At 53.4% G+C, this 17,161-nt stretch overlaps 1 protein-coding gene across 5 annotated transcripts in view; it reads right to left on the bottom strand.

Annotated features, from left to right (window-relative positions):
• The window catches only part of LOC142576177 (uncharacterized), an 86,373-nt gene that overhangs the window by 25,638 nt on the left and 43,574 nt on the right, over window positions 1-17,161 (bottom strand). For 4 of the 5 annotated variants that reach the window (XM_075686171.1, XM_075686173.1, XM_075686172.1 and 1 more), the window contains one exon: window positions 2,747-2,796. The exons of the other annotated variant lie outside the window; for it this stretch is intronic. In XM_075686171.1, coding sequence (XP_075542286.1) covers window positions 2,747-2,796 — 50 coding nt within the window. The remainder of the gene's footprint in view (window positions 1-2,746; window positions 2,797-17,161) is intronic. 5 annotated transcript variants of the gene reach the window in all.

Below are 17,161 nucleotides of genomic sequence, written 5' to 3'. Positions count from 1 at the left end.
GAGGTCACTTTTGTGAGCTTTAAAAACGAATAACATTGCTTACACTGAGCGGCTTGTCAGATATAATTGGCTGAAAAGAGGCGAGGAGTACGCTCAAGTGAAGAGCGTTTCGGTGGGGCCAAGCCAGTGCACTGAAAATCGACAACTGCATGAAGAGGGCGGTACCGGCGTCAGCGATTGGTCCGCTTTCCCTTACGTAGCTTCAGGGGCCGAGTCAGTGCACTGAAAATCGATAACTGCATGAAGAGGGTGGTACCGGCGTCAGCGATTGGTCCGCTTTCCCTTACGTAGCTTCAGGTGGAAAGTCGAAAATCGCGGTGGCATGCAACGGAATGTTAAGGATGCCGCTAAAACGGGTTCTCAGCAAAGAAGAGTTGGCAGAGCGAGGTCTTAAATCCGCCGAAATTGTTCGATAGATTTTCACGGCCGCGCAAAAGTTTTATTGTACGCAAATAAACCCCCCCTCTCCAGGAGGTTTGAGTAGCGAGTGCCTGAGCGATCGATGGCAGTCATCTTTTATTCCGTTCGGAACAGGGCAGTCTACACCTATTCAGAAAAGAATTCAATTTTGTTTGGCATATTAATGCATCATCTAACGCGTAGACGTCACTTTAACGCGGTGAGTTCTCGCGGTTTTGTGACGTCGCGTGAGAGGCAGGTGAAGTGGCTACAGCCCGAAAACATTTGACCAATAGCCGAGGGCTAATGGCGAAAACGCATGGAATCACAAATAACTATTTTTCTTTTGTTGGGTGGAATCATGCATAATGTGTTGTGTTCATATAGGAGGTTGTGGGCGAAGTACTGCACCAGGGTGGCCAATCCTGCTCTGGTGAGGGAGTGCGTTGGCGGTTCTGGTCACCGGGATCAGGCCACACTCCGGGCCTATTTATGCAATTTTATCAACACACGGATGTTTTTTAATCCGGTGGAAAATTGCGCGGCACCGGGATTCGAACCACGGACCTCTTGCACGCGAGGCGGGTGTTCTACCTCTACGCCACCACTCCACCTTTGAGGAGGGACGATAACCGATGGTCATTGAGGGTTACGGAATGGATTCCAAGGGAAGGGAAGCGTAGCAGAGGGCGGCAGAAAGTTAGGTGGGCGGATGAGATTAAGAAGTTTGCAGGGACAACATGGCCACAATTAGTACATGACCGGGGTAGTTGGAGAAGTATGGAAGAGGCCTTTGCCCTGCAGTGGGCTTAACCAGGCTGATGATGATGATGATGATGATGATGATGATGATGATGATGCATAATGTGTGTGTAAGCGTCGTATCAGATGGGGAGCTATCGTGATTTATGGGACGTCGCATGACAGACAGGCGAAGTGGAGATGGTTCACAAAAAGTTTTTGACTAATCGCCGAGGGGTGATTTCAGAAGTAGAATAGAAAAGTTTGGAATAGCGTTAGATTATAGCGCTCCTGAACTCCACACTGATGCTAGCGGCATCGGTCATGGTGCAATGATTGTGCAGTGGGAAGATGGCGTTGAACCTTCTGTTCCTTGCGCTAGCCGCACTTTAAATTCTGCAGAAACTACTATACCACTGAAAAGAAGTGCTTAGCTGTTGGCGGAGCGGTAGGTAAGTTCCGGCCATATTTACAGGGCAATCCTTTAAGAGTGGTTACCGACCATCACGCCCTTTCTTGGCTTGTTAATCTCAAAGATCGTTCAGGGTGCTTCGCCAGGTGGAGCCTTTGTCTTCAAGAATCTGGCGTAACTATCAGCTATAAGTGTGACCAGAGGCACATTGATGCTGACTATTGTATATAGTCAAATATGCTATATAGTAAACATGACTATATCCTGTTACCGCAACACATCTCTTCAAGATATACTGCCAATTTCTGCATATCGCATCTACACTCTGCTGGCTTCTGAAATTCTACAGGTGAGCTCGCTTCTCCGGAGGCCCTGGTGCTGATGACACCGCCTGTTCGGCCCCGGAAGTAGTTCAAAATCGCTGTTTAGTTTTCAATCATCGTTCTAGAATGGCTGCTCTCACAGAAAAAAAATTAATTTCTTACAGGGAACATCTGTATTATGGCAATGTCGGAGCCAGGCGCGTCTCCTTCGGGCTGACCACCACCCTAACAAAAATCACCGTCACCACTGTCACTAACAATCTCGGATCGCGCTATAAGTCGTTCTACGCGATGCCCGGCGTTGAGAGGGCATCTGCAGTGATACATGACAAGTATGCTCACTAACGATCACGCTCCCTGTCACCAGTTTGCTGAGAAGGCGCTGTCAGAAGGCACCGCCATGAGTGGTCTTGGTGCCGAAACTTCTGAGCACCAAGTTCTTGCCCGCTGAGAAATTTCATCAGGTGGCATTACGCAAGGTGCCGCATGTACGCAGACTACAAGAACGCCACCAAGTTTCTTCCGGAGCCAATTAAGAGCACAGTGCACAAGCATCAAGAAATCATAAGCCCTGTATAAATGTAACACAATGCGGCAGCGGTGGCGAAGCTATCTGTGATTTGCTTCAGTGGAAGTTCGTGAAAATCGCCCTTCACTTTTTTCTGTGGCCACGTGTCCCAGGTTAAAAAATACGGAAATTAAAAAAAATAGTTGAGCGAATGATAAGACAAAACAGACATCGTGCTCTTGTCATTCGCTAAGACCACGGCGACACTTTAACTGGTTTCGTGCTGCCGATTTTTACAGTATCCAAATTAATCTTAGGATATGTAACACGAGAGGAGCTGTGTTCCAATGCTGGCTTACTTACCTAAAGTATAAGTAGCGTTATTCCTTCCTCTAGTTTTCACCAGACTTAGGCTGGAAGAGATAACAATAAGACTATGCATTGTTGGTTGGCACCGTACATTTTGATGCTCGTCAACGTACCCAAGAACAAAAGCGCCTATTGTAAAAGTATACCTTATTTAAAATATGAGTTCATATTTATCTATGAGTATGAGTAAAATATAAATATGAGTCTGTGATATTGACAATAGGTCCGTGTCACTACAAGATATCACAGATGTCGCGATCATCTCGATCATTGTTCAAAGCACATAAGATGGAGGCCTGTGCCAGATGTAAGGAGTTTCCTTTGTCATATACATCAACAAGGTTCATCCTAAGCTCACAAATTAACTAATCTGAATTCTACTGCTTATCCTCTGCCTCAATCGACACCGTTGCTTGACGGAAAAAACAAATTACGAACACTGCATAACGCATCTTATTCAGCGCTGCTTAGATGACTAGTTCAAGTGAACAAACTTCGAAGCTATATGCGATCGCGACGGAAGTGCAATCCGTCTCTTTCATGTTTCTGTGCTGCCCTCTGACGCACGCCACCGGAAACGTTTTGCGAGGGTGTGGGGGATTTCGCTGGGGATTTTGAGTGGGCGTCCGTTGTGCGTTTCGTGGATCGCAATTGATTATTAATGGTTTCTCGGGGGCAACATGCCGTTCACCCTTCGAGTATAGTGGGTGAACAGGCCCGAGTGCGCTGTTGTGGTAATAGCGTGGCCTGTAAAGGCACGCTGAGCACCGTCTGCCGACGCGGCTGCGTTGAGTTCGTTGTCGTTGATGTCTGCGATTGCACATCGCTTTTTGTATTCCTTTTACACGTCGACTAAACATTTCGCATATTCAAGAAGCCTTCGAGCGCAGCCTTCCACGTGAGGTTTGCCACAGCGGTGCATTTATTTACCACTACAGCTTCAGATCACCGTTAGCTTCGGTTATTGTAGAAACGGCGCATCGCTGATGTGAAATAATCTCAAAACGTAGCAAAACATACAGGCGAGTCAGTATGAGCGGCCGAGTCCCTTAAACAACTGCAACTGTGACCCAGACACATATATATTACGGGCTGTTACTACTGATTCTCGCTTTTGTTTAACTTCACTATACTTGCAGTTTGCGCGTGCAATAAAGTATTATTAGAGACAACTGTGCTCGGCATATGTCCCCACTTATAGGCCGTGTAGTTCTCTCGCGAAAACGCGAATGGCATCGCTGACACCGTTGCCAACTGAGCGATATTATGCTGCTGTACTGAATTCAGTGTCTCTTCTTTCCTGTTTGACGCAGAGGTAAACAGTGCTTCTTTGGAATTAAGAAATGACAGCATAACAACACACAAGGAGCCGCCATCTATGGGAATCCGACCGGCAGCATTCGGGAAGGGTGACCAAGGTACACGATGTTGGTACAGCACTGTGTCGCCGCTTGCCGCGCGCGTACATGCCGCGTGAATTGAAGAGTAGTTATCAAATCGCTATGCAGCCACAACCCAACTATAATAGCGGTTTCCTTCTTCCTAACTGCATATTTTTAAGTCGCGCTTCATCGGTAGCGGGTGCACAAACTCGACGGGGTCAGTCCTAACCCAAACTTCGTTAAAAAGGAGCAACATTGACTCAAACTTCACGCGAACTGCTTGAGAGGACTGAAGTTCGTTCATTTCAACTTCGAAGTCATGTCGACGGATATTGAGCCCGAACGATTATATTTGCAAGTGAATGAGCCGCAGCTATCGTGTTGTCGGTTCGACGGCTGATCACGTAGGATTCCGTCAAGCTATCAGGCTCGGCATGCTGATTCTGTCGGTGCCGTCGACAGAAAGCCCGTCGCGCTTTATGACAAGTCACACCTGTCGGTTGCGTCGTTGTCGGCCTATTACGATCAAATGGTCTCAATGACACAGTGCTGAATAGTCGGTCAATCGTCGGCGTCAGCGTCTTGTCAGGCTCGTATAGACCCAGTGTTACCACGTCATAAAAGAGTACATGAAGTCAGGCACGCGCTGCCGCCACCAGCAACAGTGAGCCGACGCTGCAAGAAGACTGCGGCAGCAACGTGTTTTTGAAGTATCGCCCAAGTGTAATGCAGGGGTTTATCGATAAATTTGACAGCCGTCAACGCAAGGCAGTAACTGCGTGGTTCACGGTGCAGTCCGCACCAAGTCCTGGCCCTATTCTGTTTCAAAGTAGAGTTGTAGTCTTACGCACATTTTAGGCACCGCAGCGACGTCGAGCTACCAGTAGAGTTTCAACTGGGTACATGGCACGAACGTTTCCAACAGCGCGCGTCCAAGCGCTTTTTTCCCCGGGTACTTTCTCCCGATATCTGTCCGCGTGCGTCCCTTCCAAAATGTTTCGCAACTAATTCGCTAGGGCAGGGCGGATGCGCCATGGCGCCGTGAAGAAGGCGGATTGCTGTAAATACAATTGATTTGTAAGCCTGACCCGAAATTTCAGTTGCCCAAATCTTTTTACGACTGAAACGCTCGATTACTGCGACTATTTTGCGCTGCTTAAACGCAAAGTTCTTAGTGAAGGCTATGTGCGAGCATTATTACCTTTTTGTGTACCGTGCCCATTGGGCATCGTTAGCCCGCTAACGATGGTTTGAAACACCTCTTTGGATACCTTCAGCGTAGCTCACACACGCACTGCGCTATCGGACATGACAGAGGCGAACCACAGTTTTCTTTTCGAAGGAGTTTGATCTTTTTTTGCCAGGAAGTATTTTCGGAGCGTGCTCCGAAGCCTCGCGATCGTCGCAGTAGGCAGCGAAAATGGCCGCCTCCGGGGGCAGCACGCGCGCTTCGAAAGATGGCAGATCTCGTGATTGTGCGGTGTCTGCTGCTGATTTTATCAATGGTTCGAGCAGCGGCGAGTCTGAAGATGAAGCCGTTTCATCAGAGTTTGAGAGCGACAACGACGAAAACCAGCCCGAAACATCGGCTGCCGCCACCCGGCACACGCAACTGTAGTGCTTGAAGTAAAATCTTTGTAATGAAATACCTGTTCAAAGAAAATTCTTGATTTTTTCGGAGATGGGGCCTATTAGACGGCCATACATTGTGCATGTCTGATAACTTTTAGTACACATCTTACTTAGTGGATACGAGAAAAACATGGGGAAGGCGGGAGATGGAAATTAAAGACGATGAGCAAAACGAGAACAAGGTGAGAGCAGGAGGCAACGTTTCGACAAGTGGACTTGTCTTCTTCAATGCGACCATATGCTTTCCTCGCCGCAGCATATATAGGTGGGGTTCGTCTAAATGGGAGAGGGCGTAAGGCGGGTGTGTGCGGCAACGAACGGAGGTGTGTTAGCGGCGAGGGTGTCGAATTGAGAATAAAGGAGTGCTGTGCAGGAGGCCAGGGACACGGCAGTGCGTCAATTACGTGTCAACGCCCTTGACGCAGTTAGCGTATCAACGGCATGCACAGCAGCTCTATAGTACCTGTTTCTCGATTACCTGAAACAGGTAATAGATGGCTGCTGTGCACGCCGTTGACACGCTAACTGCGTCAAGGGCGTTGACACGTTATTGACAGACGACCGTGTCCCTGGCCTTGTGCGCACCACTCCTTTATTCTCAATTCGACCCCATCACCGCTAGCACGCCTCTCGTTGCCGCACCCACCCGCCTTACACCCTCTCCCCTTTAGAAGAACCCGGCCTAATTATGCTGTGGCAAGAAGTGGCGTAGCCAGAAATTTCGTTCGGGGGAGGGGGGGTGGCTCAGGTTACACCTCGGCCTCCTCTTGAAAAGGAAGCTTTAGCTCGTGTGATCCAATCTAAATACATGCAGAAGGAGAATTCTTTTTTCTGGGCAACCACTGTATCAAATTTGACAAGGTTTGTTGCATTAAAAGAAAACTTACATTTTAATGACTGGTTGTTTCGAATTTTTCATTTAGGTTATCAATTCTTTATAAAAATTGGCAAAAATCGCAAAGTTTCAGAAAACGAAACTATCAAGTTTGAAACTCTGTAACTCAACAATGAAGAACAATATCATAATTCTGTGTACTGCATCTAAAAGAACATCTACAGCGGACAAAATTGAGGTGTTACACATAAATCTAAAAAAAAATTTAGTATGGAAATACGGCTTGTGCAGAACCCTTGTACACAAAGTAACGAATTCGCGTAAAATACAAATTGACAGACCAAACATGTCCGCTTTGACAATTATAGTAGATGGCGTTTACAGAACCGCGATATCTGTTCTTGATGCAGAGCTATAAGTTTGTAAACGTCGTTCTTCTATTTTTTTCGAACTTTCGGTTTTTCAATATATATTTAACAAAATTCATGCCTTAAATAGAAAGTACGCTTTCAACAGACACCAGAATTCAACTTTCTCTCTCAAATGCAACATATTTCAGTAAAAACGATCAAGGACTTGTCTCTGAAAAGCGTTTCCGCGTTTGAAGTGCACTTGACTAGGCTGCGCCGGAGTTGTGCCCGATCTAAACCTTCCTCTTAAACAAATTGTCGAGAAATCAACTACATGAATAATAACTGCATTGCCATTGCCAAAGATGCTGCAAACGAATTCTTTAACGCTACGCACTGTCAAAACAAGTAAATTATGCACTTTTAGTAAAAGAATGTACTCGTATGTGCCAAAAATTGCGTCCAAAATAACTGATATCATTGCTTCCATGTTTTTTTCTCTATTTAATAAGTAAAGAAAATATCACACGAACTTTAGAACTATACTAGTTCGAAACGAGCAAAGCAATGCATGCTGCTGATATGAAAAATGTAAAGGGCGTGAAATGAACAAGTAGAGGACAAACATGTTAATGAAACTTTGTTGTTCGAGAAACTTGTTTACATTCTTGTACACATGCAACGGCCAGTGAAAAATCTAAATGACGCTGTCATTCGTTCTAATGTATTACGCAGGCGCACCTGTGACCGGTCGGGTATCGTGAGTAATTGCGTCGAAATTATAGTCGCAACAGAGAGCACGTATAAAAAGCAAGAGTTCTGCAAGATATACGAGGGCGAGCCAAATGAAAGTGAGCCAAATGAACCGTGACCGGTCGGGTATCGTGAGTAATTGCGTCGAAATTATAGTCGCAACAGAGAGCACGTATAAAAAGCAGGAGTTCTGCAAGATATACGAGGGCGAGCCAAATGAAAGTGAGCCAATGCGAATAGATAACAAACGGGGTACTTTATTTAAAGGTAGTCTCCATGAGCATATAGACATTTTTCCCATTGACTAACGAGCCACGCGATTCCTGGCTCATAAAACTCCTTGGGTTGATGCTTCAAAAAGTCTGCAACTGACTCTTTCCCGTCATCCTCCGACACAAATCTGGTTCCCTTGAGCTGTTTTTTGAGTTGACCTAACATGTGGAAGACGCAAGGCTACTGGTCTAAGCTGTATGACGGATGTTGCAGCGTTTCCCCTTTGAACTTCGCCAGTTTTATATTAACCATATCAGCGACGTAGGGACGGGCATTGTCGGGGAGCAAGATGACCTCATTCATCAATTTTCCCCGTCGTTTGTTCTTGATTGCCACACGCAGCCGATCCGGCGTTTCCCGATATCGGAAAGAATCGACAGTCGCTCAAGATTAAGCGAATTCTATCAGTAATGGCCCCTGACGATCGAAAAAAAAGGTCAACAACTTTCCGTCGGAAACAATGGCCTTTGCTTTCATGGGGGTGGTGAACACGAATGTTTCCACTGTAAGCTTTGCCATCGTGTTTCAGGTTGTTTGTAGTGGCAACATGGTTCATTCACAATAACAATTGCAGACAAGATGTCGTCACCTTCACTGTGTTACCGGATCAGTTGAGTCAAGGCAGCGCCGAACTTCTCTGTCTTCTGGTGGTGGTTGAAAATCTTGGGCATCCATTGCGCACACAAGAGCCGATAACCGGGATGTTCATGAATTATGGCGTGAACCGAACCGTGACTGGTGTTCACACGCTCTGCCAGTTCATCAATACTTAACCTCCGTTCTTGTCTCATCAGCTCATCAACCTTTGCATTCTTGTTGGTGGTGATTGCACGGTGACTTGGCCCGGTCTTGGATCGTCTTCGCAACTTTCACGTTCTTCTTTGAACCGTTTGCTCCAACGCTTCACAGTGGCCAATGAAATGCAATGTTCAACGTACACGGCAACCATACGGCGACAAATTTATGTTTAGGAATCCGCCTTCATCTGTAAAAACCTCACGGCACCACCCTGTTCAACTTCTGGAACGTCCATTACATCACGCAACCATGTTCAGCCCAGTGCATGAGAGCATTAAAGAACATTTATCCTCACACCTGCGTGTCACAATTCTAAAAGAGAGATGCCTGTGTGTTAGGCGCATGCCTCGCAGATAATAAACTGAACCATCATTGCTCGGTGTGGGTAGACTCACTTTCACTTGACTCGCCCTCGTACATTAGAAATGCGAAGATACAATGGAATACACGAATGCGAAGCTACAGCTTCATAAAGGGCAAAAAAGTGTAACTGGAAACGAAGTTCACTGGACGTATACACAAGACCTCGCAACAATATATTTAATTAAACGTATGTCTCCAATAAATCTACGTATCTAAGAAAGAATTGCTGCAGACAATGCGTCAAACAAAGCAAATAAATATGTTGCGCAATCACAGATTCACAGACCTGCCTCCATTCCATCCACTCCCCCGATGTATCGCGCGCGACGGTAGGCGGCGCGCTTCGTCCCCACGTTTCTCTTTTGCGTAGACAAGACTGAGCTGCCATCGTCGGCTCACCCATGCAACCTCCCCCCCCCCTACCTCTACGCTTTCACTCGCACATACAGCATGCGGCGCGCTGTCACGATGTCGTCGCCCTTGGACTTTATGCGGAACATGAAGACGACAGCGACGGCAGGAATGCGCCTGGAGTTCCATTTAACTGCTATCGCAAAAATACAGTAATAGTATCCGGGAACTGAAGCGTCCCGTGGCTTATTACTTGCCGCAAAAGAAATAACAAAGTCGAACTTTCACCATGCGTTAATTTGCTGCGCCGCGGCAATGTATTTGTGTCTTTCGTGGAGCGGGAACACGGAACTGAAAAAAAAGACGCAGCGGAATGCATGTTGGCCACGATCGAATGCCTATTATGGTCACCTAGTCTGGCTACCGAAGGAATATCGAAGAAAACGTGAGACGCTTGGTCCACCGAGAATCATAGGCATACTGCTCTGTATCCTACACCGCAGAGTCAAGACATTCCTGAGAGGTTGAGCTCAAGCGAACGCGGTGCAATCCGTCGAGTCCCCACAGTGATGGCGGCAAGCGACGATTGTTTCTGTTTCTCGTCTTGTAGCCAGAAAGGTGTCCAAAACTCTGCCAGCCGAAAATCCACTCGGCCCGAGAAAACCGAACGTGCACCGAAGTGCGCCGCGCGGTGGTCGGGACAGCACCAGAAAAACGCATGCGCTCTGGATGGCTCTTTCAGCCCGCGGGTAGGGTAGCGAGAACAAAAAAATTGAAGAGGCTCAACAGTCGAAGTAGAAACGATAAATAAGAACGTAGTTACCTTTGCTGGCTTTAGTGCCTTGTATAATTTGTATAATTGGCTTGTCTTTTTGTATGTTCCGATGTCCTACGTTAGAAAAGTCAATGCACTTTTGGCATCAAGTGTTTATAACAACATTAAATCCACAAAGTTCTGCAATTCAAGATCTAAACCCAACTTTGGAAATGTCAATGCACCTTTCACATCAAAAGTTTATGAGAACTTTATACCCATAGCGTTTCGAAATTGACATCCATGCGGTGCGTAGATTCCGCAACCTCCGCGAGATGCCGCGGCGAGTCCGTTCGCTATTAACACGTCCTTGAAACTTTGTGCTCGGATGGGGCTGTTTGCGTTATGTGACTCCCGGTGCATGGGCGCTGCCTCGAAATCTAGCCCCTAACCACCATGATTGCTCAGTCGCTAGGGTGTTACGCAGCTGAGCACGAGGTCGCGGGATCGAATCCCGGCCACGGCGGCCGCATCTCGATGGGGGCGAAATGCGAAAACAACAGTGTACTTAGATATAGGTGCACGTTAAAGGGACCCTAAAGTGTCAAATGATTTCTTCTGCATCAGGAAATTACTGTTCTACAACACCGAAAACACCGCTCTTACAACGCTAAGACGTTTGGTAAGCCAGAAAAAGCGCAAAAACGAAATACGCGTGGCGACGCCTACTTAAGTTCTCGCACCTAGGGGCTGTGACGTCTTCGCTTTTGATGGCATCTTCTAGGGCCTACTAACTATATATAACGGCACAGATTGACTACATTGTGTCCTAAAGGAACCAAATATTAAACATGGCAAGTTTCGGGAACCTTTATTCAGCCGACGCGGACCTAATGCGATAACGTACTTTGGAATCCCTGACGTCACGCTGACATACCGGCGGTGGGGTTTCGGCGCGAAATTCAAATACTGATACTCGGACCTTCAGTTCCTGATCTAATAACCAAAGTATTTTTTATATGACTGCCTCCAGGGTTCTCAAACAATGCTTCACTAGTCTAAACTGATTTATTATTTCGCTTTAGTGTCCCTATAAGGAGCCCCAGATGGTCGAAATTTCCGGAGTCCTCCACTACGGCGTGCTTCATAATCAGAAAGTGGTTTTGGCACGTAAAACCACATAATTCATTTTTTTTAAATGTAGCCCGAATTCCCAATGATCGCGGTGAAATAATTTTTCGAGCGGGAAAGTACATTCTAGACAAAATCCAGAGTGATTTCCGGCGCCGGTGGTTGCTTTGGTCGGCGGTGCATGGACAGCACGAACAAATTTAGGGGGGTGGGGCTGAAGCTCCACAAGCCCTCCGCCCCCCTGGGTACGCCTCTGGTGACGAGGAAAGCATATGTCGTCTTGAAGAAGACAAGTCAACTTGTCGAAACGTTGGCTCCTGCTTTCACGTTGTTCTCGTTTTGATCATCGTCTTAGTAGATAGAAGCGTGTCTTTACAAACTTTGTTCAGTTTTGTTATGCAATCTTAGTTATGGCAGTTTATATCTTTTTAGTATTTATGTCCCGTTAATGAAACTTTTATGCGCGAAAGTGAGCTCATTCTGCTTTTTCTTTATGTATTACATAAATATTCAGTGGAGTAGTTCCTTCAGGAAAAAAGATCTTGTGTAACGTACAAAAACACCTATTTTCCCCATATTAGGGAAAGCGTTATTAACAGAGGCACACTCTCTGATTATCAGTGTTTTTACGGCCAATAAATGCAACTTTATTCTGTGACCAGAAGATATGATTCAGAGGGGCCTGAGGTATATACCCACTTCGTCGACAAAGCTCGCAGGGGCGTCACATATTGTAAACTCTTTTTTCGAAACGATTGTGCGCAGCTAATTGCGTGCCCACCATTGTGATGGATTCTACGCATGAAAATGTACGTGTTCTAGACACAGATACGGTGATTATTACTGATGGTGTAGCTTTCGCAGCATATGAAATTGGTAGAAGGAAGGCAAGCAGCAAGCTTCTTTAATATACGGACGAAATACAGGGCGCCCAGTAGAAAACGTTGCAGAAAGCTTTTCTAAGTAGATGGAGCACAGAAAGAAGACTTTCCATTTGCGCAACCTTGAGCCTGTTGGTGAGGTAATCTTGCAATAAAGGTTCGAGCGCAATTTTCTTGGGACAGGACCAGAAACATGGGCTATTTGTAAAGCGTACCTAGTATTTCCGGCAAAAGTTAAGTGTCTTCTTTTGAAGATCTTGATAGACATTAGAGTCGTATAATGACATAAGAGTAAACCCGGGAACGTGTTTGAATAAAGAAAAGAAGTTTTTGAATTTTTTACTGTTAAAAGATAATAAAAAATAATTCCGTTACTTCATAAAATTTGCGGATCACCTGTTTGACTCACAGGGGCAAATGTAACACATTTTATTTCACTTGCGAAAACACTAGTTTTAGCACGCTGATTACAGTAATTCAGTACCGTAATTATAGTTTGGCAGGTCAGTTGAGCAATGGCCTCGTTACCCTTGCATTTCACAGAACCTTGGGAGCCCGCCATTTCGATGTCTGTTTTTCGGTGTGTCCGTCCGTCCGTCCGTCCGTCCGCCCGCCCGCCCGCCCGCCCGCCCGCCTGCCCGCCTGCCCGCCCGCCCGCCTGCCCGCCTGCCTGCCTGCCTGCCTGCCTGCCTGCCTGCCTGCCTGCCTGCCTGCCTGCCTGCCTGCCTGCCTGCCTGCCTGCCTGCCTGCCTGCCTGCCTGCCTGCCTGCCTGCCTGCCTGCCTGCCTGCCTGCCTGCCTGCCTGCCTGCCTGCCTGCCTGCCTGCCTGCCTGCCTGCCTGCCTGCCTGCCTGCCTGCCTGCCTGCCTGCCTGCCTGCCTGCCTGCCTGCCTGCCTGCCTGCCTGCCTGCCTGCCTGCCTGCCTGCCTGCCTGCCTGCCTGCCTGCCTGCCTGCCTGCCTGCCTGCCTGCCTGCCTGCCTGCCTGCCTGCCTGCCTGCCTGCCTGCCTGCCTGCCTGCCTGCCTGCCTGCCTGCCTGCCTGCCTGCCTGCCTGCCTGCCTGCCTGCCTGCCTGCCTGCCTGCCTGCCTGCCTGCCTGCCTGCCTGCCTGCCTGCCTGCCTGCCTGCCTGCCTGCCTGCCTGCCTGCCTGCCTGCCTGCCTGCCTGCCTGCCTGCCTGCCTGCCTGCCTGCCTGCCTGCCTGCCTGCCTGCCTGCCTGCCTGCCTGCCTGCCTGCCTGCCTGCCTGCCTGCCTGCCTGCCTGCCTGCCTGCCTGCCTGCCTGCCTGCCTGCCTGCCTGCCTGCCTGCCTGCCTGCCTGCCTGCCTGCCTGCCTGCCTGCCTGCCTGCCTGCCTGCCTGCCTGCCTGCCTGCCTGCCTGCCTGCCTGCCTGCCTGCCTGCCTGCCTGCCTGCCTGCCTGCCTGCCTGCCTGCCTGCCTGCCTGCCTGCCTGCCTGCCTGCCTGCCTGCCTGCCTGCCTGCCTGCCTGCCTGCCTGCCTGCCTGCCTGCCTGCCTGCCTGCCTGCCTGCCTGCCTGCCTGCCTGCCTGCCTGCCTGCCTGCCTGCCTGCCTGCCTGCCTGCCTGCCTGCCTGCCTGCCTGCCTGCCTGCCTGCCTGCCTGCCTGCCTGCCTGCCTGCCTGCCTGCCTGCCTGCCTGCCTGCCTGCCTGCCTGCCTGCCTGCCTGCCTGCCTGCCTGCCTGCCTGCCTGCCTGCCTGCCTGCCTGCCTGCCTGCCTGCCTGCCTGCCTGCCTGCCTGCCTGCCTGCCTGCCTGCCTGCCTGCCTGCCTGCCTGCCTGCCTGCCTGCCTGCCTGCCTGCCTGCCTGCCTGCCTGCCTGCCTGCCTGCCTGCCTGCCTGCCTGCCTGCCTGCCTGCCTGCCTGCCTGCCTGCCTGCCTGCCTGCCTGCCTGCCTGCCTGCCTGCCTGCCTGCCTGCCTGCCTGCCTGCCTGCCTGCCTGCCTGCCTGCCTGCCTGCCTGCCTGCCTGCCTGCCTGCCTGCCTGCCTGCCTGCCTGCCTGCCTGCCTGCCTGCCTGCCTGCCTGCCTGCCTGCCTGCCTGCCTGCCTGCCTGCCTGCCTGCCTGCCTGCCTGCCTGCCTGCCTGCCTGCCTGCCTGCCTGCCTGCCTGCCTGCCTGCCTGCCTGCCTGCCTGCCTGCCTGCCTGCCTGCCTGCCTGCCTGCCTGCCTGCCTGCCTGCCTGCCTGCCTGCCTGCCTGCCTGCCTGCCTGCCTGCCTGCCTGCCTGCCTGCCTGCCTGCCTGCCTGCCTGCCTGCCTGCCTGCCTGCCTGCCTGCCTGCCTGCCTGCCTGCCTGCCTGCCTGCCTGCCTGCCTGCCTGCCTGCCTGCCTGCCTGCCTGCCTGCCTGCCTGCCTGCCTGCCTGCCTGCCTGCCTGCCTGCCTGCCTGCCTGCCTGCCTGCCTGCCTGCCTGCCTGCCTGCCTGCCTGCCTGCCTGCCTGCCTGCCTGCCTGCCTGCCTGCCTGCCTGCCTGCCTGCCTGCCTGCCTGCCTGCCTGCCTGCCTGCCTGCCTGCCTGCCTGCCTGCCTGCCTGCCTGCCTGCCTGCCTGCCTGCCTGCCTGCCTGCCTGCCTGCCTGCCTGCCTGCCTGCCTGCCTGCCTGCCTGCCTGCCTGCCTGCCTGCCTGCCTGCCTGCCTGCCTGCCTGCCTGCCTGCCTGCCTGCCTGCCTGCCTGCCTGCCTGCCTGCCTGCCTGCCTGCCTGCCTGCCTGCCTGCCTGCCTGCCTGCCTGCCTGCCTGCCTGCCTGCCTGCCTGCCTGCCTGCCTGCCTGCCTGCCTGCCTGCCTGCCTGCCTGCCTGCCTGCCTGCCTGCCTGCCTGCCTGCCTGCCTGCCTGCCTGCCTGCCTGCCTGCCTGCCTGCCTGCCTGCCTGCCTGCCTGCCTGCCTGCCTGCCTGCCTGCCTGCCTGCCTGCCTGCCTGCCTGCCTGCCTGCCTGCCTGCCTGCCTGCCTGCCTGCCTGCCTGCCTGCCTGCCTGCCTGCCTGCCTGCCTGCCTGCCTGCCTGCCTGCCTGCCTGCCTGCCTGCCTGCCTGCCTGCCTGCCTGCCTGCCTGCCTGCCTGCCTGCCTGCCTGCCTGCCTGCCTGCCTGCCTGCCTGCCTGCCTGCCTGCCTGCCTGCCTGCCTGCCTGCCTGCCTGCCTGCCTGCCTGCCTGCCTGCCTGCCTGCCTGCCTGCCTGCCTGCCTGCCTGCCTGCCTGCCTGCCTGCCTGCCTGCCTGCCTGCCTGCCTGCCTGCCTGCCTGCCTGCCTGCCTGCCTGCCTGCCTGCCTGCCTGCCTGCCTGCCTGCCTGCCTGCCTGCCTGCCTGCCTGCCTGCCTGCCTGCCTGCCTGCCTGCCTGCCTGCCTGCCTGCCTGCCTGCCTGCCTGCCTGCCTGCCTGCCTGCCTGCCTGCCTGCCTGCCTGCCTGCCTGCCTGCCTGCCTGCCTGCCTGCCTGCCTGCCTGCCTGCCTGCCTGCCTGCCTGCCTGCCTGCCTGCCTGCCTGCCTGCCTGCCTGCCTGCCTGCCTGCCTGCCTGCCTGCCTGCCTGCCTGCCTGCCTGCCTGCCTGCCTGCCTGCCTGCCTGCCTGCCTGCCTGCCTGCCTGCCTGCCTGCCTGCCTGCCTGCCTGCCTGCCTGCCTGCCTGCCTGCCTGCCTGCCTGCCTGCCTGCCTGCCTGCCTGCCTGCCTGCCTGCCTGCCTGCCTGCCTGCCTGCCTGCCTGCCTGCCTGCCTGCCTGCCTGCCTGCCTGCCTGCCTGCCTGCCTGCCTGCCTGCCTGCCTGCCTGCCTGCCTGCCTGCCTGCCTGCCTGCCTGCCTGCCTGCCTGCCTGCCTGCCTGCCTGCCTGCCTGCCTGCCTGCCTGCCTGCCTGCCTGCCTGCCTGCCTGCCTGCCTGCCTGCCTGCCTGCCTGCCTGCCTGCCTGCCTGCCTGCCTGCCTGCCTGCCTGCCTGCCTGCCTGCCTGCCTGCCTGCCTGCCTGCCTGCCTGCCTGCCTGCCTGCCTGCCTGCCTGCCTGCCTGCCTGCCTGCCTGCCTGCCTGCCTGCCTGCCTGCCTGCCTGCCTGCCTGCCTGCCTGCCTGCCTGCCTGCCTGCCTGCCTGCCTGCCTGCCTGCCTGCCTGCCTGCCTGCCTGCCTGCCTGCCTGCCTGCCTGCCTGCCTGCCTGCCTGCCTGCCTGCCTGCCTGCCTGCCTGCCTGCCTGCCTGCCTGCCTGCCTGCCTGCCTGCCTGCCTGCCTGCCTGCCTGCCTGCCTGCCTGCCTGCCTGCCTGCCTGCCTGCCTGCCTGCCTGCCTGCCTGCCTGCCTGCCTGCCTGCCTGCCTGCCTGCCTGCCTGCCTGCCTGCCTGCCTGCCTGCCTGCCTGCCTGCCTGCCTGCCTGCCTGCCTGCCTGCCTGCCTGCCTGCCTGCCTGCCTGCCTGCCTGCCTGCCTGCCTGCCTGCCTGCCTGCCTGCCTGCCTGCCTGCCTGCCTGCCTGCCTGCCTGCCTGCCTGCCTGCCTGCCTGCCTGCCTGCCTGCCTGCCTGCCTGCCTGCCTGCCTGCCTGCCTGCCTGCCTGCCTGCCTGCCTGCCTGCCTGCCTGCCTGCCTGCCTGCCTGCCTGCCTGCCTGCCTGCCTGCCTGCCTGCCTGCCTGCCTGCCTGCCTGCCTGCCTGCCTGCCTGCCTGCCTGCCTGCCTGCCTGCCTGCCTGCCTGCCTGCCTGCCTGCCTGCCTGCCTGCCTGCCTGCCTGCCTGCCTGCCTGCCTGCCTGCCTGCCTGCCTGCCTGCCTGCCTGCCTGCCTGCCTGCCTGCCTGCCTGCCTGCCTGCCTGCCTGCCTGCCTGCCTGCCTGCCTGCCTGCCTGCCTGCCTGCCTGCCTGCCTGCCTGCCTGCCTGCCTGCCTGCCTGCCTGCCTGCCTGCCTGCCTGCCTGCCTGCCTGCCTGCCTGCCTGCCTGC

This window comes from Dermacentor variabilis, chromosome 3 (assembly GCF_050947875.1).
Source record: "Dermacentor variabilis isolate Ectoservices chromosome 3, ASM5094787v1, whole genome shotgun sequence".
In the NCBI taxonomy this organism is placed as follows: domain Eukaryota; kingdom Metazoa; phylum Arthropoda; class Arachnida; order Ixodida; family Ixodidae; genus Dermacentor; species Dermacentor variabilis.
Note: the sequence above shows the minus strand (reverse complement) of the source record. Positions and strands in the feature narration are given on the sequence as shown.